This window comes from Drosophila willistoni, chromosome 3R (genome assembly GCF_018902025.1).
Source record: "Drosophila willistoni isolate 14030-0811.24 chromosome 3R, UCI_dwil_1.1, whole genome shotgun sequence".
In the NCBI taxonomy this organism is placed as follows: Eukaryota; Metazoa; Arthropoda; class Insecta; order Diptera; family Drosophilidae; genus Drosophila; species Drosophila willistoni.
In genome coordinates this window covers 6,389,011-6,415,681 of record NC_061086.1, presented here as the reverse complement: position 1 = coordinate 6,415,681, position 26,671 = coordinate 6,389,011, and the positions used below count along the sequence as shown (strand labels likewise).

Below are 26,671 nucleotides of genomic sequence, written 5' to 3'. Positions count from 1 at the left end.
TGTATGTATATGGCATATTCGTATATGATTACATATGGTTATGTCATTGACTAAAGCACACGGACAATGGGCAGGGAGAATGGGCCTTGAACTGATCTGAACTAAGCTGGGGTGAGCCAATGCTGAGCAGGAGGGCGTGCTTAGAACTGGTCGATCAATGTTTAGATCGTAGCTTGCCATTAAGTTAAACGCCCGCCAAAAAAATAAAAACTACAATTAAAAACAGAAAGAGCAAAAGACAACAGCAAAACAAAAACAAAAGTGAATGTCCAGTGGTGTTTGGATTTACATTTCCGAATTTATGGGACCAGACAATTGGGGCAAATTATCAGATGCTGCTGCTGTTGATGCGGTTGTTTTTTATTTGATTTATAAGGAAGGCACCTCCTCAAGCCAAGCACTTCGTTCCACGTGTTACCAGTAATACCAAATATTCAATTGAGCAGTGGTTACTGCCCTGACAACTTGGCTAATTCTGGCGGTAAACCAGTTTCCTATGCTATGTCTGTTGCAGTAGTCACCTTTTTTGCATAACCCCTTTTTGCGACCGAAGCTTTTCACATTTTTTTTTTTTTTTTTGTTGCGACCATTTCGAATTGAACATTTTGGAGCATTTTTTTGGAGAACCTTTTAAGAGTTTCAATTAAAAGCGAACTCGGAGTTGGATTTTACTTTCTATTTTTTTTTTTTACAATTTTGTTAGTTGTATTTGTTTTTTTGGTTACAATTTTTTCGGTTTTAGTCAAACAAGTTGTTAGATCTACAAACCTGCACAGTATCCATGCTGGGCTTTCACTTGCTCTCCTGGCCTGGGCCAGTTAAAGTCAAATGTGTCCAATACGATGTTATGAAATGCAAATCCAGTTCAGTTGGCCAACTCTTGCACCTGTCGTGTACGCCATAAATGTAGATAAGAAAAGGTTGTAGGAATTCATTAACTATCCAACTAAAAACCGATTAAAAAATAAATAGTCAGTGTTAATAAGTTTTAAAGCCGATTAGTTCAATTAATTGACTCGTAAATCATCTGCATAAAACAGAGAGCAGAATTAATTATAAATATAATTTTAGCTCATCGGGCCCAACCCTTCATATTTATAATTTAAATAGTAAAAATCATCTTAATAGACTTGCTGACGGAATCAAGTTCGTAAGTATTTATTTATTTAGTTAATATATTCAATAATAAATCTTTAGCCAAGCGCATAAATAACCAATTAAACCGCCCTCTTAATTTTTTCGCGTAAACATTATTCGCATTTAGAACTGGATTTTTGTTGAAAAAATATTCTTAAATTCCAGCTTGTTTTAAAATTCCCGCGAGAGAGCAACGGACTCTCTACATTAAATGCGTTTATCGAGCAATGTATGTGTTAGGTAGCCAGATAAACATTGATTATGCCCCGAACGGGATAGCGATAATGAACTTGTAAAGGCCCCACCACACCCCCTACACACATACAATCAATACACACATACATACATACGTACAAACATGTGTTCATACATGTCCAAGTAAGCAAATTACATACCGCAAAACAACTGAAATTGCCTATCAATGCAAATGTGCGGAAGACGTGCCGCCAGCTGTCAAAGTAAAAGCCACATAGATTTTTCATGGTGTCCAACGGAGCGTATGAGTAATATGGCCATTAATATAAGAGTTGGAAACTGATAACTATGGAATCAATTTTCTGTCCATAGAGCTAAAGTGTTAAACGCAAAACAAAATACACACACTCTTATAAAATTCGTTGTGCAGGCAAAACAAGGCGCAGTCGCAATACAGCAACCGTAACGCTTGGACGTGTCGCGTAGATACAAAAAGTAAATTCGAAACGAAACCAAAAAAAACAACGTAAAGCGCATAGCCACAATTTCAACTAGCAAGTAAGCTAATGCCAACAACAACCACAGCAACCAACCACAATAAATTCAAAATCAAACCAACTGCGAGCAAATTGGCTTGCTCTTGTCTAGCCCCGCCTGCAATGGCAGGAGAAAACAAAAGACTTAAGCAACGAACGTGAATGTGCATACTGCTGCTGCTGCTGCTGCTTCATGTTGCGGTTTTTCTGTTTTTTTTTTAAACGGTTAAAGTGCAAATTGCTACACATTTTTCAATGCACAGCTTAGCTCTCTATGCAGTTGCAGCACCATCAATGCCACTCTCACCATATGGATTCTCGTATCGATTGGCAAATGTACGAATTTAAGCGCCAAGGGTAGACGGCAAAAGCGCGATCAAGCAAAAAACGCCAAAAAGTATTGTGAATTATTAGCCAAATGCACTTCATATGTATCCGTGTGTGTGTTAGTGTGTGACTGTGTGACTGTGTGTGTGCCCAAATGTAGAACAAACTGTGTTAATTAAGTTTTGTTGGCAACGCATGTCTCATTATTATTTCTTGTTTCGTTTTATTTTTGGTAATAATTAAAATCGATGACTACCAATGTGCAACTAACTAACAAACGTGCTGGCATTAACGGAAAGACAGTGATTTATCGTGTTCAGTTAAGAAAAAAACAGGAACAGTCCACACGAAATAGTTTTAATAGGGGTTAGCAAATTGGATAGCACTCTACATAGAGTATTTATCATGTTAATCATTTGCAAGTGATTTAATTTCCCAAGTTAAGCCTCCTCCTACGTCTATGGCAATAAGGAAACGCGACGTTTTGCAGTTTGCCATGATTTTTTGCTTCTGTTTTTTGTTGGTCCAATCAAATTTGCAACCAGGTGCTAATTCATATGAAGATCACAGACTAGTTGCTTTACTTGAGCGGCAATTAAACCTTACGGCATCTGCGGGCCTAGTCCATTGTGAAACGTCTGTGAGAGCGATAGAGATGCAGATAAGGCCACAAGACGCCAGTTGGCCACATAGTTGCACTCATTTTGATACCAAATGTTGCCATACAAGCAGCTTAATTGCCATCAAGTCGCTAGGGAACTAAAACAAAGAACAGACAAAACAAAACGTTCGAAAATATTTAGTTAGTCAATCTAAATCTATATGGGTTTCCCACTTACTTATATAATAAGCACAAGGCGGTATATCGGTATATATGTGAATATAGATTACTACGATATTCAGTTGACTCAAATCGCGTGTCAAAGGGCTTTAACAATTTCTCGTTTATGTCTTGCTTAATTTTTAAAAAAACGAAACAAATTAAAAAATTTATATCATTCGCTTGACATGGCCATTAATCTTGACTACAATAAAACGATAAACCCATTAAATATAGTTTAAAAGGGAAAAGCTAAGCAAAAAGTCGAAGTCAGATTGTTCATTGTAAATGCTTTTCGGCATTTCTGTTGTCTTTCTTCCGCCTGTGCCGCTGTCATCAAAGTGGTAAAGTGGCAAAGTTGTCATATATCATATAAATCGCTGCATATACATATATATGTATAAGCAGACATATGTATATTTCTGTGCAGATAATAAACTTTGGGAAATTGTTCAAGTTCCGCCTCGCATTGCATGGAAAAGTTATGTAAAGTGTTTAATTTAAAGAAAATAAATCTCTTTCATACGTGTGGAGTAGGCATATGTAAATACGGCTTCAGCCTTGACATTAGACATAATTTTTTTTTCACTTTTGTTTCATTTTGTTTTAGTTTTTTTTTATGTAATTCATCAAATTTCTGTTTAACTGCCATGAAGAAAATTCAATTAACTTGCCGATGCAAATCGTTGGCTTTGGTGATGATGAATGTTGGCACGTGATACATTTTTTTTTTAAAGGAAAGTGAATTGCCTGCATTTGGCATGCTCAATGAGATTTGTTGGAAAACTACTTTAACAATTTGCTGGGGCGTTTTAATAATATGTAATTTAATACCCCCAAAATAATTGCCAAATCTGAAAATTAGACCATTTATCATGTTAAGACACAACTAAATCAGACTGTCAGTTCCTTTAGGAAACTACCAGACACGCTTGCCACTCGAAACGCATTTGAGTTTCTTTTCAAATTTTGTTTTTAGATAGCATGACTAAGTCCCCTGGTAATCGGCAACAAACATATCAACGACCGTGTGAAATCGAGTTACCCACGTCATTCGCATGCCACAAGTACGAAGTCCAAATCTAAAAACCTAGAGTAGTTGCTGTTGCTGTTGTCAATTTCAGTGCACACATTGACGGCGGCAACAACACGATTTGAATACAATAGCCAACTGGCATGGACTGCAATCTGCATCTGCATCAGCCGTAGACATAACTTGGTACCGGCACCGGAATTGACACATTAATCCATATAGAAAGGGCGACAATCTTGCCTAGTTGCGGATGCCAACACCAATATGCATTAATTACCTTTTTTTTACTCGTTCCACTTAATTTTATGTGAATAACTTGGTGGCTATTGTATTCATAATATTATTTCCATTGCAATTGGCATAATTCTGCATATCTGTATTTTCAATTAAATGGATTTCTAATTGTTTCTAGTTGATATTTGAATTATCAATTCAATATCACGACTTCTGGGGGGTTAGCATTTGCATAGGATGGGTTTTTTTTTCTGTGGGAAATTCTCAAATTAATTATTAGCATCTTGAAAGATCAAAAGCGTTTATCTAATCAATACTTTTCTTTGAACCTTTTTTTTTGTCAAGTTACGAATTTGTATACATACCTTTTTTACAAAATATGGATTATTATTACATAGTATGTATTTATTAAACATCTGTTTAAAACAAATTTTAAAAATTCGGATATTCGGTTTTATCCCGTTTCAATTATTTATTTATTATGATAAATTGCTTTCCAAAAGAATTGTGAGAATTAAACTTGAAACTCAGCAGAAATTCAGCAAACCGAATATGGAACTTCCTGTATCGAAGTAAAAAATTGTTTAGCAATCAAATAAATTAATTCAATTAATATTAATTCAATTAAAAAACAAATAAACGAAAAAAATATATATTTCCGATCGCAGAAGGCTGAGTTCTGGTCTGAATTTATTTAAAAAAGTGAAGGGAAGAGAGAGATAGAGAGCAGTCTCTTGGTTTTGCTTTCATTTAAAAACTGAACGTTAAACAATATCCAGGAATATATATTTCTGTTTTCAAAAAAAAAAATTTGTAATATTTTTCATCAATAAACTTAAGGAACATCGTCGGTTTTTTGACTCCATTTGATATATTTTTTGAACATATTTAGGAAGGAGGTTAAAGTGATCTTTATCTTTAGAACTCTGAATCTTAAACATCTCTTACACAAAACATTATACTGTGTATACTTAAATCAATGCAAAAGAAGAAGAATATATGTGGCCTTAAGACTCATCGTAAAAAAAAAACAAAAGTTTCGAGTTTAATATGATATCTTAGCATTACACTTGTTTACGACTTTATATAAGGATAAATAAAAACAAATTAGAATGTGTATTGCCTTGGTTTTTTCCCTCAATAACTGCAGTTTGGCGATTCGCAAAGGGCGTTAGATCATTTTTTGTTATTTATAAAATCTCATAAAATTCTGTGTTTAAGTAATTCCATAATTTAAATGATGATTAAGCCAAGTAAATGTAGTCAAGGTTTGCATATAAAAATAATTTCCAATGATCTTCCTATTTATTCAATGTATAAATACGCGACTCGCCAAAGTTTTATAATCATTTCTAAAAGTCATTTTGTTTAAACTCTTTCTAGCATTCGACGTTTGCCATGCTGCGCATCCTTGCCATATCTGTATTTCTATTTGCTCTCGCCTGGTCGGGCAGTTCGGCTCTGACACCGTCCGGCCTGCAGGTGGCTAAGAAATGGAAACTCCTGAGATACAATTTCCAGCCGCAGGCTCCGATCACTGATCCCAACTTTTACAATCCACAGAATGTGTTGATCACAGGAATTGCCGTTTCGGATGATCGCGTTTTCATTGCCACTCCAAAACTATTTTCTGGAGTACCATCGACAGTTAATTGGGTGTCAAAGGCTCAGTTTGGCGACTCACCCATTCTGCAGGCATATCCCGATTGGTCCTTTTCGAATACTGCTCGTACCAATTTCAATTGCAGTGATCTAATCTTGACATCGGTTTATCGTCTGCGCATTGATTCTTGCAATCGCCTGTGGCTCTTGGATGCTGGAATCTCACGCTCATTGGAGGACTACGAAATGACTTGCCCACCCAAAATACTTGTGGTTGATCTGAACACAGATCGGGTTGTCCGACGCATTGATTTCCCTGCCGAGGTGCTGCGTGGAGAGTCTCTCTTTACCAACATGGTGGTGGATGAGACCACAGCCAAGACCTGTGATGATGTCTTTGTCTATATTACGGATACAGTGGAGCCCGGCATTATAGTGTACGACAGCGGCAAGGATGTTACCTGGCGTGTGTCTCACCCGGCTATGTATCCCGATCCGGACTTTGCCCAATCCGAGATCCATAACGATCGTTTTGTACTAATGGATGGTGTTGTGGGCCTGGCATTTGATGAGCGCACTGGAGTGGTTTATTTCCAGCCCCTGGCCACTGATCGGTGAGTGTGATAACATCTACTATGTTTATTTATATTTACTCCAAATGTTTCATTTCAGCGTATTCTCGGTACACAAAAATGTGTTGCGAGCAGGCCCACTGCCCAGTAGCCAAATGTTGGATGTTAAACTGGTGGGCAAGAAGTCATCTCAAGGCATTGGTCTTGCCGTTTCACCATTTGATAGCAGCCTTATCTTCAGTCCTTTAACTGAGACGGCCATTGCCTCTTGGAATCCTGCAAACAACCAGCAATCGGTGTTGGCCTTTGATCGGGACCAGCTGCAGTTCATTGCGGATATAACCACAACTCGCTCGGAGCCGGGCGTAATTTATGCCATTGCCTCAAAGTTCCATCGTTTCTTTTTGAAGAATCTGAATCCCAATGAGTTTAACAATCGCATTGTTCGCTTAGAATTGCCCCAGGCCCAGGCCAGCAATTCTTTGCTGGGTCAGCACTTGGGACTGCCCACAGGTCCCACGCACAATAGTCTGCTTCAGTATGGCCTTTACAATACCCAGGCCCAGACCTCTACAAATGCCTTGCAGACTTATTTCACCAGTCCAGCTCTAACCACCCCGTTCACTACCAAATCCCCCTTCAAGTTCGAGACCACTGGCATTGTCAACTACGGAGCACGCAATCCATTCACAGCCCTCAATCAGGGTGAAGCATTCCCCCCCAGCAAAGCCACCAGGGACAATTATCAGCGCTCCTATCTGGACAGTCTAGTGGGCTCAAGTGTTCCAGTAACAAGGCAGGTGACTCTTCCCACACCATACACCACACGCAATAGTGGATACTACTACCAGCGAGGCAGACGTGACCTGTCCAAGAAAACTGAGGAAGAAGAGCCTTAAGCAATTGATTCAAGTGTTTGCTGCAAATGCTGCTGTAAATAAATGTTTAACAAATTGTATATTAAACTAATTTAATTAAAAACTATTTCGAATTTTCATTTGAATTCAAGGAAATCTTAGATAAATCATGTCCATGATCCCTGAATAACATATTTTAACATTGTTAAAATATTTCATCGGTTATTTATTTCATCCAATCTTTTTGGTTTTGTTTGCCAAATAACAGTTGGTATAGATGTTGGCCAAACTCGTGATAGCCATTTATTATTAAGTGTCTCTTGTTGACCATAAATGGAAGATCAGATCGAATCTTTCCATATGTTTTATTTGTGTTTGTGGGTCAGGGATTGGTTTATAAAAGTTGCCAAATTTGGACTTGACCTTGAGCATATTCTTTTCCTCTTTCACACCTAATCTTTGCACAAATGTATATAAATATAAAATTCATATTTTTAGCAAAACAATTTTATGTATTTAATATTTTACAACTTTCCTTGAATTTCATTGAGGGGCGGCTACATTCTTTAATATTCGTAAACTGGTTATTCCTAACAAAAATATGTGCAATAAATTAAGCAAAGACATTCTGTTAGCCAAGTAGCCGAACAAATTAGCAATATCAGCAGCGGTCAGAAGCGTTTATTTATTAATTGAGTAGGCAAATTAAACTTTGGCTAAAGAGTCAACATGGAAAATATTCAATTACCAATATAAACTCTTAGATGCTCTTTAATCGATGCATTCTCAATGTAAAGGAATTAGAAAAGAAACAGCATTGTCCTCTTAATTTCTCTTATGTGTGACAAACATTGAATAAAATTCAAATTACTCACTTAAAGAGTATAATAAAAGCGAAAATAAAATACAACACATAAGAACCTGTTGCAATTTACACTTAATTTATGAATGCTGCGTGCTGAAATGAATCCGCTGTTGTTTTTGCAAGCTTTTAAAAGGATTTACTGTGATCGGCTCAGATCAGTTTGGCTGAGTAAGGCCAGGAGAAACAACGTTTTAGTTCGAGATTATCAAAAGGATATCTAAAGATATGTATTATCTATTGCTGATCACTTTAATTAGTGCAATTCTCGGTGCATCTTCAATAAAACAACTTGACAAAGTCTTCGAATGGCGGAATCTAGAGTTTGGCTTTTCAAGTGAAAGTGAGCGTAATGCTGCTATACGAAACGGAATATATAATCCGGATACTCCCGTACCCTATGACATTGATGTGTATTATCCACGTAAGAAAACCCACCGCGTTCATTTAACTCAGCTACAAAGTCTCATGCTAATTTTTAACGGATCTTAGCTAAAGGTGGAGCGCCCAGGCACTTCATTACAACTCCTCGAGATGAGGAAGGTGTGCCATATTCATTGTCGTATGTCACGAAAGTCCAGCGAAAAAACGGGAGTGAACTTCAACCATATCCCAGCTATGATTGGCACAGCTCTAAGGGAAAGGATTGTGATGGTCTGACATCGGCTTTTCGCATGCACATCGATCCTTGTGGTCGAATGTGGGTTGTCGATACTGGATTTATTGAATGCCAACAGCGATGTCCTCCTCAAGTAGTGGCCATCGATCTGGCCACCAATAAGTTAGTCCATCGCTTTCGTATTCCCGAAAGTCTAACCAAAGTCAATGTAAGCAGTTTTGTGACTGTCCTGGCTGATGTCAGTGATCCACCTCCACATGGTAGCTGCAAGCAGACTTTTCTCTATCTGTGTGACATCTTAGGGTTCGGCATCGTGGTGTACGATGTGGACAAAAGGGACTCCTGGCGCATAGAGAACAAGTACACACGTCCAAATCCGAATTTCAAAAAATTTACCATTGCCGGAGAGAGCTTTGAACTCTTCGATGGTCCAGTTAGTGTATCTGTGACCCCGCCTGGCTTGGGCGTGAAGCGAAATCTCTTCTTCCATACCTTAGCCAATGACCTGGAAACGTACATACCCCTGGATATCGTTAATAATCCCTCCAAATGGAAGCATCAACATGGTCGTTCGCAGCAGAGTGTTAAAGAACTGGGCAGAAGAGGTGTTCAATGTGCCGCCTCGGCAATTAGCAAGGATGGTTTCTGGTTTTGCGTCTACATGAAACCCATTGCTCTTTATGGCTGGAATATACGAAAACCGTATGCTTCATCCAATGTGAAAGCTTTGGTGGTAAATAACGAAACGTTGCAGTTTGTGAGTGGCATGAAAGTCGTACGACGTCCCAGTGATGGGCGTGAGGAGCTGTGGATGCTATCAAATCGCATACAAAAGTCATTTGGCAAACGAAACTACAAAGAGATTAACTATCGAGTACAGCGCAGCGATATAGATTATTTAATCCTAGGTCAACTCACATAACTTTTACTTTCATATCCAAGCTGAAGTATGAAAAAATAATTATTGGCTTTGGCAATCATCACCCACAGATGGGTAAATCGCTTCATCATCATCATCCTCAGCTTCATCATCATAGTCATCACCTAATTAGGCTATTGATAAATCATTTATTACGTAGGTTTATGCAAATTAAAATGAACCATAAATTTGCCATTTGATCCACATCGTATTACTCGTATCGTATTTTAAAATTTATGTAGGTATATAGGATTTCCGGCACATTGGCCTACAAGCTGATATAAAACTCTTGCCTCGAAAGTCATGTTTAAAATTATTGTAAATTAATTAAGCAAAGATTCTGACAAATTCATTTCTGCAGCACTTAATTCTGGCATTAATGAGGCGTAAAAAGGCTGGCCAACAAGTTTTTTAGTTCGCTTTTCTGGCCAACTCTTGAATCTGCGGGTAACTCTTGCGGTTTCGCTTCGTCTGTGGCCTCACGTCAAAGTCTTTTTTTTTTATTGTATTTCAACCATAATTTGCATGTTAAAATCTGCAAACATTTTAAACATGGTTAATGATTTAATTATGATAATTACTTAAGCGATTGATAGTGGGTGTAATTCAAACAGAAGGGTTGACATTACTCTTAAATATTTTATTCATTCGATGAGATGGCATTTAATATATTAAAATCTACCTTTGGGTTGAAGATTCTAACATTTAAGCAAAGTTCTTTGATCTTTCGCTCTCTCGCTCCATGCGATTCGAAACAATGGATATCAATTATTGCCAAGCAAAATTAATTAGTGAGCAAATCAGAAAAACAAATGACCAACAACAAATAATGACACAATCTCACTAGATAAAAGATGATAACTAAAGCGACAAAAAAAATAAATAAAAACAATCCAGTATCAAAAACCAGTTGGTATCGAAATACAAAAATTTAACAAGTATGGCTACAATATCTGGAAATATATTGGGCCAGATTAGTATAATGTGAAGACTCAATGTGTAAGGACCACTTTGCTTCTCGAGACACAACAAACATGTAAGTAACTTGAACTTGACCATTCAAAGTCCTATGTTACATGAGCAATAACCTGTTTTCATCCAGGTATACCCTAAATCTGTATATTCTGATTGCTTTTTTGAGTGTCACGCTGGGCCAAAAGCGTGAATATTATTATCAACAGCCCGTTACAAGTCATGGTCCGCCGTATAAAGAACTCGAAACAATTTATGAATGGAAGAATTTGGTATTTGGTTTTCCCAATGATGCGGAACAGTCTAGAGCTCTGGAAAGAGGTCGCTATAAGCCCGAGAGTCCCATACCCATAGACATTGATGTGTATTATCCATGTAAGAGAGCAACATATCGCATTAGAAATTATTATTTAAATGCTTTAAATAATTCCAGCCAATGGTGGTCCTGCGCGACATTTTGTAACTGCCCCTCGTTTCGGTCAGGGTGTGCCCTATTCCCTGGCCTATGTTAGTCCAGTGCAACAAGAAAATGGCAGTGTTCTTCAGGCCTATCCTAGCTATGATTGGCATAGTTCCCATGGCGCCGATTGCGATGGTCTGACATCTGTTTACCGTGTTCACATCGATTCCTGTGGCCAAATGTGGATATTGGATAGTGGTGAGATTCAATTTGTCCAGCATTGTGCTCCGCAAGTCGTGGTTATAGATTTGGCTACAAATCAACTGATACATCGATATCGTCTACCGGAGAACGTGTACAAGGCAAAAATCAGTCGTTTTGTGACCATACTGGCGGATATCAAAGATCCTTGGCCTCAGGGACAGTGCACACAAGCTTTTGTTTACCTCTGCGATCCCACTGGCATGGGTATCGTAGTCTATGATGTGCTGGGCAATTCATCGTGGCGCGTGGAGAATAAGTTCACCTATCCAGATCCCAGATTTGGTACTCACACTGTCATGGGCGAGAGTTTTGAGCTTCTGGATGGGGCTTTTACTGTAGCCGTGACTCCTTCGGGGTTGGGTCTGCATCGACATCTCATCTTCCATGCTCTGTCCAATGAAGTGGAGATAGCTGTTCCGTTGGATGTGCTAAATAATTCCACCAACTGGCAGAGCGGCATCAGTTCGTCGCTTAAGGAGTTTAAGGTCCTCGGACGACGTGGTGTACAATGTGGAGCCATGGCGATAAGTCAGCAGGGCATTTGGTTTTGTGGTTTCTTGGAACCTATTGGCATATACGGCTGGAATATACGAACACCCTACACGAATTCAAATCTCAAACTGCTGGCACATAATCCACAAACACTGCAATTTATCAGTGGCATGAAAATTATCCGTCGTCCCCGGGATGGGGCCGAGGAGCTGTGGATACTATCCAATCGTCTTCAAAAGGCATTCACAGGTGCCCTCAACTACAGCGAGATCAATTATCGTGTGCAACGCTGCGACGTGGATGACATGCTGCAGGGACGGGGTTGTGTGGGTTCTTCTTCTTAGACTATGTAAATAATCTTTAAGCGGTCATAAAAGGTGTCTATAAATCTCGAAATTCCTTTACCTGTGAGCATGGCTGTGGCTGTGCATGTGGCTGGGCCAACGGCCAACAGCAACCTTTGTTTGTGTCTGGTCAATATCAATTAGGGTTTGTTGGCTCACAGCTTTGCCGCTTCGAGTCTACCTGCTGCGTGTCAGTCTTAACGCATCGTCCGAACGGCTTGGACGAAGATTATCTGCATTTCTTAGCATTCCAATGGCGAGAATCCAAGCCATCTGCATCTGCATTCAGATTTCGATTTTGTTTGCTGCCAAGGCACAGGAATTGCAATTGAAACAGCTCCGAACGCTGCACAAATGGACAAATCTAAGCAATTTTCTACCAGTAGATGTGGATATGGAGTACGGGGATGAGGGCAGACATCGCACGTTCCTCACAATTCCACGCCTAAACGCCGGCACACCCTTCACACTGGCCACCGTGGCTGCCAGTGATAATGAAGTCGTTGAAAATCCTCGACTGGTAGCCTATCCAAATATGGCCTGGCATTTGCCACCAAATAACTGCTCTGGCATCATCTCCGCCATGCGTACCTATGTGAGTGTCTTCGCTATTAGCTAAGAATCATGTGATTGACCAGGTTTTATACACAGATTGATGAATGTTGGCGCTTATGGGTAGTAGATTCCGGTCAGATAAACTCCCTCCAGCTTTGTCCGCCACAAATTCTAACTTTCGACTTGATTAAGGATGAATTAGTGCAACGTCATGCATTGCCTCCACACAACTATGTGCCTGGCATTTCTATTTTCACCAGCCTGACAGTGGATCTTAGTGATGGCCAATGCTTGGGTGGCCGAGCCTATGTTGCCGATGCCTGGGGCTATGGTCTGATCGTGTACGATTCCCTGACGGGTAAGTCCTGGCGTATTGAAGACAAGACCATGCAACCATCCTCACTAGAAGCTCTGCCACGTCAGGCTGGGATATTCACTGTGAGCCTTAGTCCCAGTGAAGAAAAGGGTAAGCCTGGCACAATTTAATAACTTTCTTATCATTTACAAATGTGACGATCTTGCAGACAGATTTCTTTACTTCCACACTCTGAATGGTTTCAATGAATTGGCGATTCCACTGACCCTGGTAAACAATGCCAGCTACTGGTCAGTTTCCAACTCCAGCAAGAATCGAGATATTCGTAGCCTTGGCACCCGCGGAACTCAATGTGAGTCGGAGGTAATGGACAGTGACGGAAATCTCTACTGCAGTCTCATTAGTTTGGGTGCCTTGATTAAATGGCAGGAGCACACCCAATATACACCAGATGATCTACGCGTTGTGGCCTACAATCCACACCAGTTAAAATTTATCACTGGCCTTAAAATCAATCGCAATTCCCGGGGCGAAAATGAACTTTGGGCTCTGAGCAGCGAGCCAAAACTCTTTGTGGGCGGCATTGTGCGGGAAAATGATATCAAATTTCAAATTGTTGGCTGTCGGACAGCGGATCTGTTGGCCAACACACCCTGTACAGTGGGTGCAGGCATAGGAGATCAAATTAAGACCTTGCAATAAGGCCTAATTCAACTTTCAAAATTATATTTTTAGAGTTGGTATTCAAGTGGCGTCTCGCTTAAAAAAAAAAACGAAATATTTAGTATTGTTTTGATTTAAAATAATAAATAATTTTAGATAACGGTAAAATATTTTCTCTATTTCATTTAAAGATTATTCTGCAAATATACCACTTGCCTGTCTTCTTTTTAAGATTTGGAACAAATCACATTTCAATTTTAAAATGCTCACTCTTAAATATTTGCTGCTGCTACACTCAATCGCGCACAGTGGCGCCTGAGTGTAATAAGTTTCAGTTACGGCGAATGTTCAATTTTTACGGCGAATTTTCAATTGCATTTGGGTCCTTTGTTGTCTTTTATTTAATTTATGGAAATGCCTTATTAATTTGGAAAATTAAATAGAAAAACTTAAAGAATATTTACCTTTATTAATTTTTTGAGATGGCTGCACAAGTCGATGTCGATAAATTCCTAAATAAAATCTAAATTGCAACCGTCAGACGTTCCATCTCTAGTTTTATTTATTTTTTGATTTATTTTAAAAACAATATTAATTCAGCAATAATAATGACAAATCTGCAGCGTTGGCTCTTCTACGCCGCCCTATTTGCGGTGCCCTACCTGTCTCTGGTGCTAGGAACAGTGCAAACACAGTTGACGACCAAGTATTTCCTATTTGTTCAATTTTTGCCGGTTTTGTTGTTGGGGCTTTTTGGAGTAAGTGCATCATCCAAGCCAAATGAGTAAAAAATAATTAATTTGTCTGCAACATTTTCCATTTTTTAGATCTACTCCGTGTGGACTGTTTTGTATCGGACATTTACTTTTAATGATTGCCCCGAAGCAGCCAAGGAATTGCAGGCAGAGATTCTAGAGGCACGCAAAGATCTAATTGCCAAGGGATTTCGGTTTCGCGATTGAAACTGGTGCTATTTGTAATTTAATTAAAAGTTCTGCAAAAGTCTACTTGATTGTAATTTTCATTGTGGTTAAAACTCAGGTTGCTGTATTCCCAAGTGCATGAAAAGTTTGTTCATATTTACATTCGCAGTGTCGCCTACATTATGACGTGGTTCAAAGAGCCGTAAGCATGTGGAAATCCGACAAGGAATGTTTATTTGAGAGTGATCTCAATTTGTTATCAGATGTTGAATACTAAGTATAAAGAATATGAATTTAAAATTCCATAGAAACGTGACGTCAGAGCAAGTTGTAATGGAAGATATTCTTATCATTTAGACATTGGTAACACATTAATATCGAGAATAATTCCTTAGGCAATAATGACAGATAAGAAAGGCAAGCTGAATGTTTTACATCAATATGTTTTCTTTAATCATTTAATCGAAATTAAAAATCAGAGGTCTTGATTGAAACGCCCAATACACACTTAGTGGTATTATGTAGTGATAGACATGGGACAATTGTATCTTAACTAACTATGCAAGTCTTTGAATTCGGCAGGAGAGCTTTGGGGCTGCTTTGTGTTAATAAGCCACCCCTCAAAATACATTTTAATAATAAAGGTCCGGCGACCTATTGCTAGCGTAGAGCAAAAGAGAGACCAATTAAGTCAACTTCTCTCTCATTTGAAGCTCATCTCTCGATCAAGCCACTGGAAGTGTTTATCTTTGAAGCGGCCCAGCCCAAATTATGCATAAAAACCAGTCTCGGCCGCTGCCGCTCTTCCAGTGACTAGAAACGGTGCTTCCATTCCAGCTTCAAGCTGTGCATACAAACAGTTTACACTTAGACGTCAAACCGTGAACAACACCGAGCTCTATCGAAAAGTTAACAAAGGGGAGAAAAGAACAGAATAAAGAATAGAAGTAAAAACAAAAATAACAACCGAAAAGAATACCAAAAAATGAGTCACAAAATCGTTTTGGGCGTTTTACTCAGCTGCCTGCTAGCCTCCGTGCATGGAGCGGCTAAGGTAAGTTCCTGCTTCTTGCGTCCGCCTGAAATCGAAATCAATTGAAAGCAAGTGTGCTTGAGTGGGTGGGTCGGTGGGTGTTGTGCCAAATTAGCGTTGCACAACAGAGTCAAATACAAGTCAGGGACGCTCGCGCGCGCAAAAAAAGAAAAAAAAACCGATTATATCGTATGTGATACGTGTTAGTGGGCAATGGGGTTAGGTGGAGGAAGCGTGATGTTAATTAGCCCTAGCCATAAGACGATTGCCGACTACTGCGCCCTTTTTTTCCAAACCGACAGCAACAAGTGACATGCCCCGAATAATAGTTACAGGTTGAATGAACTTTTCATTTGGACTGGAAAATGCCGCAGTTGGAAAATGTACGACAAATAATTAACATTAGGCTTGAATCTTTTTGATATATTTTTGTTATGGTTTCGAGTGTGAAACCCAAAACCTGTTTTCGACCCCAACCAGTTTCCATTTTCCATTTCATTGTTGTTATATGATGAGAGAGAAACCGGTGGCTGGTTTGCTTCCCCTCCACTCTGTCTCCCCTTCTCCGGCATGACTAACTCCAACTCGATAAAAGAAAAGAATGGAACACTTGCTTATGTGCGGGATGGGAACGAAGCGTAAGCACTTTAAATAAACGCTGAGCCGTACATCAATTTCAATGACAGAAACAATAAACAATTTGCATAATTCTACTTCTGTTACTATTTCGCTCAGCGAGTGTGTGCGTTTCTATATATTGCGCTTCATTTCAATGATTAGTCACGAGAATTTATCCAACTAAAAAGTTAATTTGAATTCAGTAACTGCCAGCCCCGGTAGTTGGCTGGCAAATAAATTATAACAATTTTGTAGTTGAAGCTTTTGTTCAAAATCACAGAAAAGTTGCAGCTACATATATAATTAGATATATCTGTATATATTTTATTTATCTATATAGCATGTTTTCACACATTTTTTTGCACTTAAGTCAGTTTGCCAAGCGAAATAAGAAAAAAACAGACATTGGCATACTAATTAACTGAGGTCAGTGGAGTTGACTTTTCAAAGAATCTGATGGCCTTAGCTTCTGAAGAAAATTAATGGGTTTTTTTTTGTATACCAAATATATATTTAAAACATTTTTTATTTGGCATAATCAAGCATAGTTTATACTGATGATAAATAAAATAGAATATTTGGCATGCTTTCAATACAAATTGGAAACAGTTTAAGTACAGTCAAACCCTTCTTCAATAAACTTTTGTATAAAGCTTTCTACAATTTTCACTGTGTTTTAATCTTATAAATCGTTTGATAAATATTTTTTTCTGCGAAATAAGCAAATTTTGTGGTTTATCTTTATACAATTCATTTTCTTTATATTGCCTTCTGTCACACATATTAACAAAACTAAATGCCGTAGAAATGAAAAACGTTTTGGGGGAACCCCAAAAGATCAGAACTACAGCCAAATAAGTACAGAAGAAAGCTGTTAGCAATTGTGTCGGAAATTTTCGTGAAAATGCAAAAAATATTAATAATTATAATAGTTGTCTTGAAATTGAAGCAAAAATAACAATAACAAAATTAAAATTGTCATCTAGATTGAAAGTTTACCACTTTTAAAACAAGTCAGCAAGTTTTGGGAAAACCAAAGGCTAAATTATCATTTTTTCATCATAAAGTTTTTCTATAATTAAACTATTTTAGAGACCAGTGGTTTTTATTTTAGGGACTGTACGACTGAACTTAATTTGTGGTAACAAATCAAATGCCGATGTCACAAACTTTAAAGTAAACTTTTTTTATACATACATATTTTGTACGTCACATAATAAACAAAAAATTGATATTCTTTTATAGAAAAGCAATTTGCTCTTGCATTCAAGTATCCATCTCTGATGAAAATTATTATTTTTGAGATGCAAACATTTGAAATTTGTCAACAATTTGTCAACTCATGCAAAAGTCATTTGCATGAACCCAAATATATGTAGGTAGCCGTAGTCATAGCCTTTTCGACTGCAGTCAAAATGTTAATGACTCTCATCTACATCAATTGTGGTCAGAGTGAAGCAACAATGAGGCATGCCAAACATTACATACAATAAAACAACATAACTCAACATACTGGCTTTTGTCATCCCGTTTGGCTTTTCCCAGGTGCCCGTTTCAATTTACTACGAATCCCTGTGCCCGGACAGTGCCAAGTTCATTACGGAACAAGTCTATCCGGCAGTGAAGACTGAACTCCGTGATGTGGTCGAACTGACATTTGTGCCCTTTGGCAAATCTCAGGTAAGTGCCAATGGCCAGTAGGCCAATGTGTAACGAATTGTGTGGAATAAATGCTCATTTGCATATCGCTTTCGCTCTGCCAGTTCTCCACGATGGGCGCCGAGGTGACTTTCACTTGTCATCATGGTCCAAATGAGTGCTATGGCAATAAGGTGCATGCCTGTGCCATTGACCACATTCAGGCCAACTCTTATCAGATTGAATACACTCGCGAGTCGCTAACTCTGGACTTCATCAATTGTCTTATGAAGGCGGGCAAGAATTTCCCCGACAATGTGTATCCCGGTCAACGTTGTGCCACCGAGAATCATGTTAACAATTGGGAGAACATCAAGACCTGTGCCAATTCCACCGAAGGAAGCATCTTGTTGCGCAAGGCTGGCGAGACCACAATGAAGCTGAAGGAGCCACTGACCAGTGTTCCCACCGTTCTGTTCAATGAGGTAACCGAATTGTCCATCCCTCCGTTGATCCTTTATTCCAAAGCGCATTTTCTTTTTCAGCAATTCGACAAAGATGTGAATGAACGTGCCCAGAAGAATTTCATTGGTACTCTTTGCAGATACGTATCTGCTCCCCAACCTCGCATCTGTAGCCAGCATAATGCCGCCGCTCCTGGCTTGGCCAGCGTAAGCGCCATCTTAAGCTCTCTATTGGGTCTTTGGTTTATCCGCTACTTTCTCTAAGCTGCTCTGTCCACTGATTTTCCCTCCACTCAGAGCTCTCAGAGTGCAACTATGAATCTCTTAATTGTGTATGTTGTTTGTTTTATTTTATTCCATTTATTTTTTTGCCTTTAGGCTAAATGAAACTCATGCCGTCCGTATATCTACGCCGTATATCAGTCTCAAAATCATTCGTGAGAGCTTAAATCTATTTGTAAAATTTGAATAAAAATTATGAAAAATATGTTCATTTATTTATTCAATGAGTTACATACATATGTATAAGAAAATCGGATTACATAGAAAAGGAAAGCTGCAGTTGGTGTCTTTTTAAAGCTACACCTAATTCAATTGGCCTATTGAATTTGTTGAAATCTTGAGTAGATTGGGTAGATAGAACAAAATGGGAAACCTTGTTGTGGGAGCGGATTCGTATGTTTGTTGTCAAATATTATGATCGGTGTCCCTGTATAGGTCAGCGTCAGCTGCTTATCGGCTAATTTATTTTCGATGCGATAAGCCGACTGCTGCTGGTAGGTAGCTCTAGCAACAGAGAATTACACCAGATGGAGATGGAGGAGAATGAAGACCCTATCACCCACAGTCGGCCAATTGTTGTAAACAAGTCGTTGGCAAATCAATTTAAGCTTGCAAATTGCTGATACGACAGAAAGCAGCAAAATGAGCAAAATAAAAATTAATATGCACGTTGATCGAATGTGACTCAATAAAATGGTTAATCATTTAATTAATTGATCAAAGTTGTTTTCAACCAACTGTGGATAATACTTATGTCTTCAATCAACCGCCACGCAGCCATCATGCTGTCATGGGACTACAGTCCACGCTTTGACTTTGACTTTAGGCAGCTGTTGTTGTTGTTGTTGTTGTGGCCTATGAATGGGAAAATGAGCCCACGGCAATCGTGACAGTAACTACGTCAGCAGCAATATCCATTCATAATCATTTATATATGTATGCTTCTGCAATACATGTCGAGCAAATAAATCTCAGCGCGATGTTAATTTGACGTCCCAAAAGTACAGAACGGTCATTGGATGAGCCGCAGCCCAAAATGTTCAAAGAGACTGTGTTAGTTGGAAACAAAAGTAGGTAAGTGTTTTTGGCAATTGCTGCTGCCAAGCCAAGCCGAACCAAGCCAAGCACCTACGTAAAATCCAACAGATAGTGTTGCATACATCGGGGCGTCGGCAGTGGTAAAAAAAAAAATTGCTGCGTTCGGCTAACGATTCGGCAATTCGGGTATTTTGCTCGCTTCTGATTGGCTGCGAGAAAGTCAACCTACACAAAACGTAACGTACGCATATGCGGGCGGAGGTCGACATCGTTGTGGTCCTGATGATATAAAGCTGGCCCAGCTCCGGCTGTCGACATCACAAGAATTTTGGACTGCAGTCGAGATACACCGACACCACCGAGCCTAACCCCCAACGTCGACGAGGACGAAGACTCCAAGTAGTCTAAAGATTTTGGCTAGCAGTTGTGACTCACAAGTGAAAGAAGGTGAAATTTTGAATTGAAGTTAACTCGGTTAGGTCTAAGTTAATTGAGAAATCATCAATTATCAGAGAAATTGCAGTTTGTGTGCTGTTTGTGATATATAAATCTTACAATTAGTGAACAAATATTATTTTATTGCAACATTATACTCCTTATACATATTGGTAAGTTCAGATTGACCATTATAATTGACCCTCAGTGCAAGCAGCTTTTTTTGTTTCTGTTTTCATTTAACTTGATGGCTAAAATTAATTTTCAATCGCCCTGCGGTAATGTGTAGGCACATTTGTTTATTTGTTCAATTTAATTGAATCAAATTAGATTAGCCAGACATAATTAATCAACCCATTCTGGGTTATGGACTTTAAGCATTTTACTTTTTATCCACTTTTCCCTATGACCCACCGTCTGTTGCCTTTTTTTGCCCCCTCTCTTGTTTTTAGATCTCTTTGACTTTCGACTTTGATTCATTTTTAATAATCTACCCTACGGCTTGACTTGAAACTAACTAGCAAACATAGCGCTCATTTGCTTAAGACTTTGCCCAGAAAGACTACACATAAAGTCAACATTAACATTTCCATTGAGTCTCTGGCAGCTGTATAAATCATTCAAGGCAAACGCCGTGAAGCTGGAATATTCAAAAACATCCTGGCGAATAGACTATAAAGTGAGCAACTTGTTGCCCCTTTTGCCAAGAAACTTTGCAAATAAAGTTTAATTTCATTAGAACAAACCCAATTGCAACAAGCAAAGCAGCAAATAGACAGTAAGTAGCCGACAAGGTCTCAACTTTGGTAAATGTAAATTAGATAATATGAAAATCTGCCAAAGCAGGCACTCTTAAACCTTTTTTTCTATAACAGCTAAAAATATTATTTACATTCATATTAAATTTTTCTTTCAAAATTTTCACTTTCCCAAAAGAAATTTTTCATGTCTATAAATTAACTATTCTATTTCGATTTCGACTATTCTTCAATCGATAATTTATATATCTGGCCTAATTAGAAAATTAGCACCAGCTCTATTTGCAAATAATTTATAACATTTATAATGTGGGTTCGTGTTCGGCCAAATGGCTAATTATAAAGAATGAACAAGTTAATTTTCTTGCTAGTGTATTCACTTACAATATCTTTATTATTAGCGGATTATTAAAACCTTAATTCACTAATTAATTGACTCACCTATTTTATTATCCTTTAAAAACTGCTGTGTAAAGGATATTTTTATTTATAAAGCTTAACTTGTTTTTCAGTTTTAAATATATCAAACAAAAAATCGAAAGAATTAACTTTCAAATTAAATTATGCTATTATAGAAAAATAAAAAGTGAGTCATTGAACAATTGAGTCAGTGAATGAATAAGTGATTGAGTCAAGAAGGAACAAATTTGTGGTTCAACTTGTTGACTCTTTCACATGAGACCCAATACAACCATAGATACAGGGTATAAAAACAGAGATATGTATTAACAAAATTAATAACTACATTGATAATTATGTTTCATTTATTCTTCTTGATAAGAAATTTAAATTTCGAGATAAACATTTTTATGTATGTATATAACATAATATGTGAACTTGTTAGCAAGTTATTAAAACACTCAATTTAGAATCCAACCATAAAACTTCTTGTCGAACAGTAATGTTTCATTTATTTACTTTTAGTTAATTATGTCTTGTTGGCGTAGAGAGTCTTAGTCTAAGTCACTAAAAGAAAAATGCAATAGAAACCGATTGCTTTCTTGGTTTACATCTTGTTAAAAGAAGCACGCCGAAAACCACAAAAGTCGAGCAAAAGTCAAACTTGAGTACTTTGTTAGCGGGATTGAATTTGATTTCCTTTTTTTATGTTATGCTCCGCTGGCTTTAAACTTGTTTGTGACGTAATCCGAGCAACGAGTGGTCAGTGGGCCAAACTTGTTGTCCTGAATCTCATTTCCAGTACAATTTCAGGCCACTATCTTTATCTCAGTATGTCGCACTAGAAGTGGCTCAAGCTCTGGCCATGCCTCAGGCACGCTCTATTTAATATATGCATTTGTTTTGTTGGCATTATCAGTTCGATGATTAGAAAATTTCACACGGAAACAAATCAGCGTTTGTTCATGAACTTTGTATCGACTGTTGGAATTAATCGTGTACTCGGCTAGTTAGTACACCAGGTTTTACAGGGATTTACATGGGAGATATGGAACCAAACACCCGCAGCTGGAAAGTTTTCTTAGCTAAATTGATTTATATAGGGTGGGTCGCACGAGTATCTGTTTGATCTGATCTAATGTAGGTATGTATCAGCAGCTCATTAAAACATTATTATGATGACAATATATTATTTTTTGTGCATACATACATACATACATGCAGAATAATATGACATATATAAATTTGTTTGGGTAGCTGGGAAAATTGATTAACCACGCGCGCCACTGTCGCGAGTCTGGTCTTCGGTGTGCTGATAAACAGCGAAAAGTACACATTATGAATATATGTATATGTATGTATATATAAAATAAATGTATCAAGAACAGCAATAACAATAACAATAATAATATTATTATTATTCTTATGCCATGAGTGCGTAGGTGGGCGCTCGTTGATTTTCACAATGGCTCACTGACAGTAGCTACATATTAATTTACACTTATCAATTGGCTATAAATTTAGTTGGGGCCGGGCCACTCATCATGTAGATCAACTGAAAATAGAAGCACTGCGAGAACCTATTTATACATATGTATGCTCTGAAGGAGAATAGCTGTCTGCGGCTTGGAAATTTTTCCGTCGTGGCCGAAGCGGCGCCTGACATGGTTTTCGGATTCAGAGCAGACGCAGCCAGATCAGGCTTATCAGCTGGTGGCATATACACTTGACTGGGGCTTCAGATCGGCTTCAGTTGTCGGTTAGAGCTTGAAAATGTGAACACGGATTTCAGAGTAATTTTTTTTTCGGCTGCTGTGTGGGCGCTGCATAGTCAACAACCATATCTGTGATTATATAGTACTCAGGGGTATACAAATCTACACAAATCGTTAATTATATTTGCTAGTGATAACATTTAAATCTATATGAAAAAAAGTAAATAATTAATAATATAGCCAATAAACAAATTATATTAAGTACAACGTACATACATCCTACATTCATACATACATACATACATCAGCAATATCAGCTTAGGTGAGTTTGCTATTATCAACCCCAATACCATTCCCCATGGGACTATCCGGCAAGTAAGACATACGGACGACACGCGACCTGGTTTCCTGGTATACACATACATATGTATGTATGTACATACATACACATATATAAATAAACCGAATTACCCACACATGGTGTATGATTGATGAGTAAATTGTAAAATTAGCTTTAGCTCGGTTCAAAAAGTATGAATTTTTGGCTAACAAATTAAATGAGTTATCTTTTATCTATATATACTTACCGCATACGATTATGTCCGCAAGCAGATGGCCCTAAGAAATTCCAGGCACGTAACAGACAAACATTAGTTAAACTTGTGCTTTTGCCACTTTTGTTTGTCTGAATGTCTGTAGGTGGAAACGGAATCTTATGGAGTGGGCGCCGTAACATAAATCAAAGTTTAAAAGTTTTTACGCCCAGGATTAGCCTTCTTAAATGCATTTGACTTGTGTGATTCGGTTTTCTAATTAGTGTAGCATAGCCTAAGGGGCGGCCCTTTGTCGCCGCAACAGGTACACACAAGTACATATGTACATACATACATATGTACGTTTCAGAGATTCCAAACAACTCTATTTCAATTTTAACCCCTCTCACCCTCTCTATTTTTCTCTATGTCTCTTTGCAGTTAACATGAAATCGACAATTTCGTTGCTGCTGGTTGTCATCTGCACCGTGGTATTGGCTGCCCAACAGAGTCAAGCGAAAAGTGAGTAGCGAAAATTGTCATCATGAAATATGCATTAAATTTAAGCGCAAAAAAACAAACCTATAAAATGGCAGTCATGACCTGGCAGCATCAATTGTTACAGTTTAATACAAAACAAACAAACAAAACGGGAAGCATTGACAACTCCAACCACCCACAATCACACCCACTCATCTACCATCCCGTTCCTCGTCTTCCTCCTCCTCCTCATCACAGACTTCCTGCCTCATTGACAGCAACCATTGTTCTACATATATGTAAGATGGCCCTCCAGGGTTTTTATTTGTTTATGCAGCTGCAGCGAAGGGTAAATTCTTGCAGGATTCTTTGGAATGGGCAAAGAATGCGCTTTTCGCCAACCGCTTGAAGGAATAGTGTATTGCAATACAACGCTTGTCATACCCACATACGTAGGTTTCGCCTCTATTAAATAATGCAGACAAACAAACAAAAGGCAAAGTGGCAGAAGCTGATAACTTTTTTATTCTATTTCATTTTCTTTGCTACTAAAATGTATTTTACCTCATTTACTTGAATGTCCTGATACTTTTGTGGAGATTGCCTTTTCATAGATTTCATTTGCTCCCAAAAGTGAACATAAGGATATTTTGTGTATGGTAATTTAAATACCCTTCTTAAAAGAAATCTAGACATCAAAGCAAATTGAGCAGTAGATTATATTTTTCAATTTTTATTAGCTGACACGATCTCCTATAATGGTTTTTCTTATAGGTCAACGACTTGCGACTTAAACATCGCTTAGCTAATCTTGAAGTTTCTAAAAATAGCTTTAATCATTTCAATTTATCAAACCTTTTGATAAAGTTGAATTACCCTCTTTAAATAGGGTCATCACAAACTGGTTACAAATGTTGTAGACTAGGACTAGGGCAAGGACGAGTCCCCAGTGAGCAACATGTAAATTTATGTGCTAGAGAGTGCGTGTGTGTGTGTGCGTGTGTGGGAATCTGTGTGTGTGGGCGGTGATTTTTTTTCTTATAAATAGCATTAAGTCAAAAAGTTAACAAACAAAACGAATTGAGAGAGAAATAGCAGCAGCTTTGTCACCGGGGTCAAATGCTTATCAAAAGATGTCTCTCCAGAGCATTGGCAAGCGATTAAAGATTTCGGCTGTCATACATACATACATAGAAAGAAAGAGAGAGAGAATGACAGGAAAGAAACGATTCCGTATAATGGTACAAAGTTTGCCAAATCGTGCGCCAAGGGAGTGCACACAAGCGAGTCGTGCCATAAACTTTTCGATTTAGCCAGTTGAGGTGTATGGTGGAAAGGTCCACGTGAGGAAGTCCTGGTTAATGACGTGCCATGGGTGTTCATCATATTGATTGCAATCCTTTTGCCAATAACCTGGCTAACTTAATTTTGCATTTTTGGTCTTTTTCTACAGAGGGCTGCCAGGCCTATGGGCATGTCTGTTACGGCGGCCATGGCAAACGTTCGCTGAGCTCGGGAGCCGGAGAATCGGCAACTGCAAGCGGACAGACCGACCAGGAATATGGACGTTCGAATGGTTTGTTGCCCATGTTGGCAGGCGGCAACGAACAGGCACAGGCAGTGCCCGAGGCTGAATTTGATGATTATCCCTCTCGTCAGATACTGTACAAAATTATGAAATCATGGGTAAGCGTTCTAGATGTTTAAACTGAATGCAATATTCACTTATCCCCACACTTTCTCTCTCTCTCTCTCTCTTTTTCTTTCTCTTTAGTTTAACCGTCCACGACGACCGGCTGCTCGGTTAAATGAACTTGATTATCCTTTGACGAATTCTGGTGAAATTTTCAACCGAGATCTTCCATTGAACTAAGCTCAAAACTTTGCCTTTGGCCTGACTGCAAATACATTCTACAACAGCATCAGCAATAATAATAACAACAGCAACAACAATATCTACAACAGCAGCAAAAACAACAACAATATACAAACATTTCAAAATAAATGTTAAATCTTTTTGAATAATTTGTATAAATGTTTATCATATAGAATAGTCAACTGAAATTTTTAAGGGCTGGTAAGAATTTCAGTGAAAGAAAACCCAAAAAAAAAAAAAAAATCAAACCAAAACTAAAATGGCAAATAATCAACTTTCACTTATTATAAACATTAACCAAAATAAAATGCAACATACATACCTATTTCATTATTTATATATTCTATATTATAATTTATGTTCGATTTACGTTTCGAGATTTATGTGAAATGCAAGCGAAAGACTATTTGTAGTTGTAAATTTTAATTTAAAATCCATAATTTCGAAATTGTACCGCGATGTAAACTACTTAAATGTTATATAAGTATGTACTATATATGTATATGTATAATGGCAAAACAAAAAACGAAAAAAATGTTCACAAGAGTTTTTATTAAATATGTGGTTGAATATATGTATAAAAATAAAATGGCTTAAAGAAAGCAACAAATTTTATTTATTAAACGTAATTTGGTTTTGCAAATTAAGATTTTGCTATAGAAAAAAAAGTAAAGGGAAAGGCATAGTTTCATGAATGAATACAGTTTTATGAAGAATACGATAGAAGAAATTTAAAATTAGCGAATCAAAAATAATCGAT

General features: G+C 38.0%; 6 protein-coding genes across 10 annotated transcripts; all 6 read left to right on the top strand.

The window, feature by feature from the left end:
• Positions 1-1,791: 1,791 nt before the first annotated feature.
• On the top strand, positions 1,792-7,438 carry LOC6650574 (major royal jelly protein 1). Its single transcript, XM_023180086.2, has 3 exons — positions 1,792-1,890; positions 5,666-6,498; positions 6,557-7,438. The coding sequence occupies exons 2-3, from the start codon at positions 5,681-5,683 to the stop codon at positions 7,353-7,355; spliced, it is 1,617 nt and encodes a 538-aa protein (XP_023035854.1). The 5' UTR covers positions 1,792-1,890; positions 5,666-5,680; the 3' UTR covers positions 7,356-7,438.
• Positions 7,439-8,403: 965 nt separating this feature from the next.
• Positions 8,404-9,716, top strand: LOC111519489 (major royal jelly protein 3). The gene is made up of 2 exons (XM_023180664.1): positions 8,404-8,599; positions 8,668-9,716. The coding sequence occupies exons 1-2, from the start codon at positions 8,404-8,406 to the stop codon at positions 9,714-9,716; spliced, it is 1,245 nt and encodes a 414-aa protein (XP_023036432.1).
• A 973-nt stretch (positions 9,717-10,689) lies between these two features.
• On the top strand, positions 10,690-13,838 carry LOC6650572. The gene is made up of 6 exons (XM_047009368.1): positions 10,690-10,749; positions 10,816-11,060; positions 11,119-12,162; positions 12,347-12,780; positions 12,837-13,206; positions 13,265-13,838. The coding sequence occupies exons 1-6, from the start codon at positions 10,709-10,711 to the stop codon at positions 13,756-13,758; spliced, it is 2,628 nt and encodes an 875-aa protein (XP_046865324.1). The 5' UTR covers positions 10,690-10,708; the 3' UTR covers positions 13,759-13,838.
• A 374-nt stretch (positions 13,839-14,212) lies between these two features.
• LOC6651344 (dolichol-phosphate mannosyltransferase subunit 3) lies at positions 14,213-14,726 on the top strand. The gene is made up of 2 exons (XM_002073044.4): positions 14,213-14,477; positions 14,547-14,726. The coding sequence occupies exons 1-2, from the start codon at positions 14,328-14,330 to the stop codon at positions 14,679-14,681; spliced, it is 285 nt and encodes a 94-aa protein (XP_002073080.1). The 5' UTR covers positions 14,213-14,327; the 3' UTR covers positions 14,682-14,726.
• Positions 14,727-15,493: 767 nt separating this feature from the next.
• Positions 15,494-18,882, top strand: LOC6651343 (GILT-like protein 1). Its single transcript, XM_002073043.4, has 4 exons — positions 15,494-15,696; positions 17,839-17,973; positions 18,057-18,416; positions 18,477-18,882. Exons 1-4 carry the CDS (start codon positions 15,628-15,630, stop codon positions 18,657-18,659), a joined length of 747 nt encoding a protein of 248 aa, XP_002073079.2. The 5' UTR covers positions 15,494-15,627; the 3' UTR covers positions 18,660-18,882.
• A 1,164-nt stretch (positions 18,883-20,046) lies between these two features.
• On the top strand, positions 20,047-26,000 carry LOC6651342 (neuropeptide CCHamide-2). Of its 5 annotated transcripts, none has more exons than XM_015176833.3 (4): positions 20,047-20,162; positions 23,997-24,077; positions 25,489-25,721; positions 25,810-26,000. In XM_015176833.3, the coding sequence occupies exons 2-4, from the start codon at positions 24,002-24,004 to the stop codon at positions 25,906-25,908; spliced, it is 408 nt and encodes a 135-aa protein (XP_015032319.1). In that variant the 5' UTR covers positions 20,047-20,162; positions 23,997-24,001; the 3' UTR covers positions 25,909-26,000. The 5 variants fall into 5 exon arrangements, with proteins under 5 accessions (XP_015032319.1, XP_015032320.1, XP_002073078.1 ...); XM_015176834.3 differs by lacking the exon at positions 20,047-20,162 and adding an exon at positions 20,246-20,323; XM_002073042.4 differs by lacking the exon at positions 20,047-20,162 and adding an exon at positions 23,088-23,174.
• The last annotated feature ends 671 nt before the right edge of the window (positions 26,001-26,671 follow it).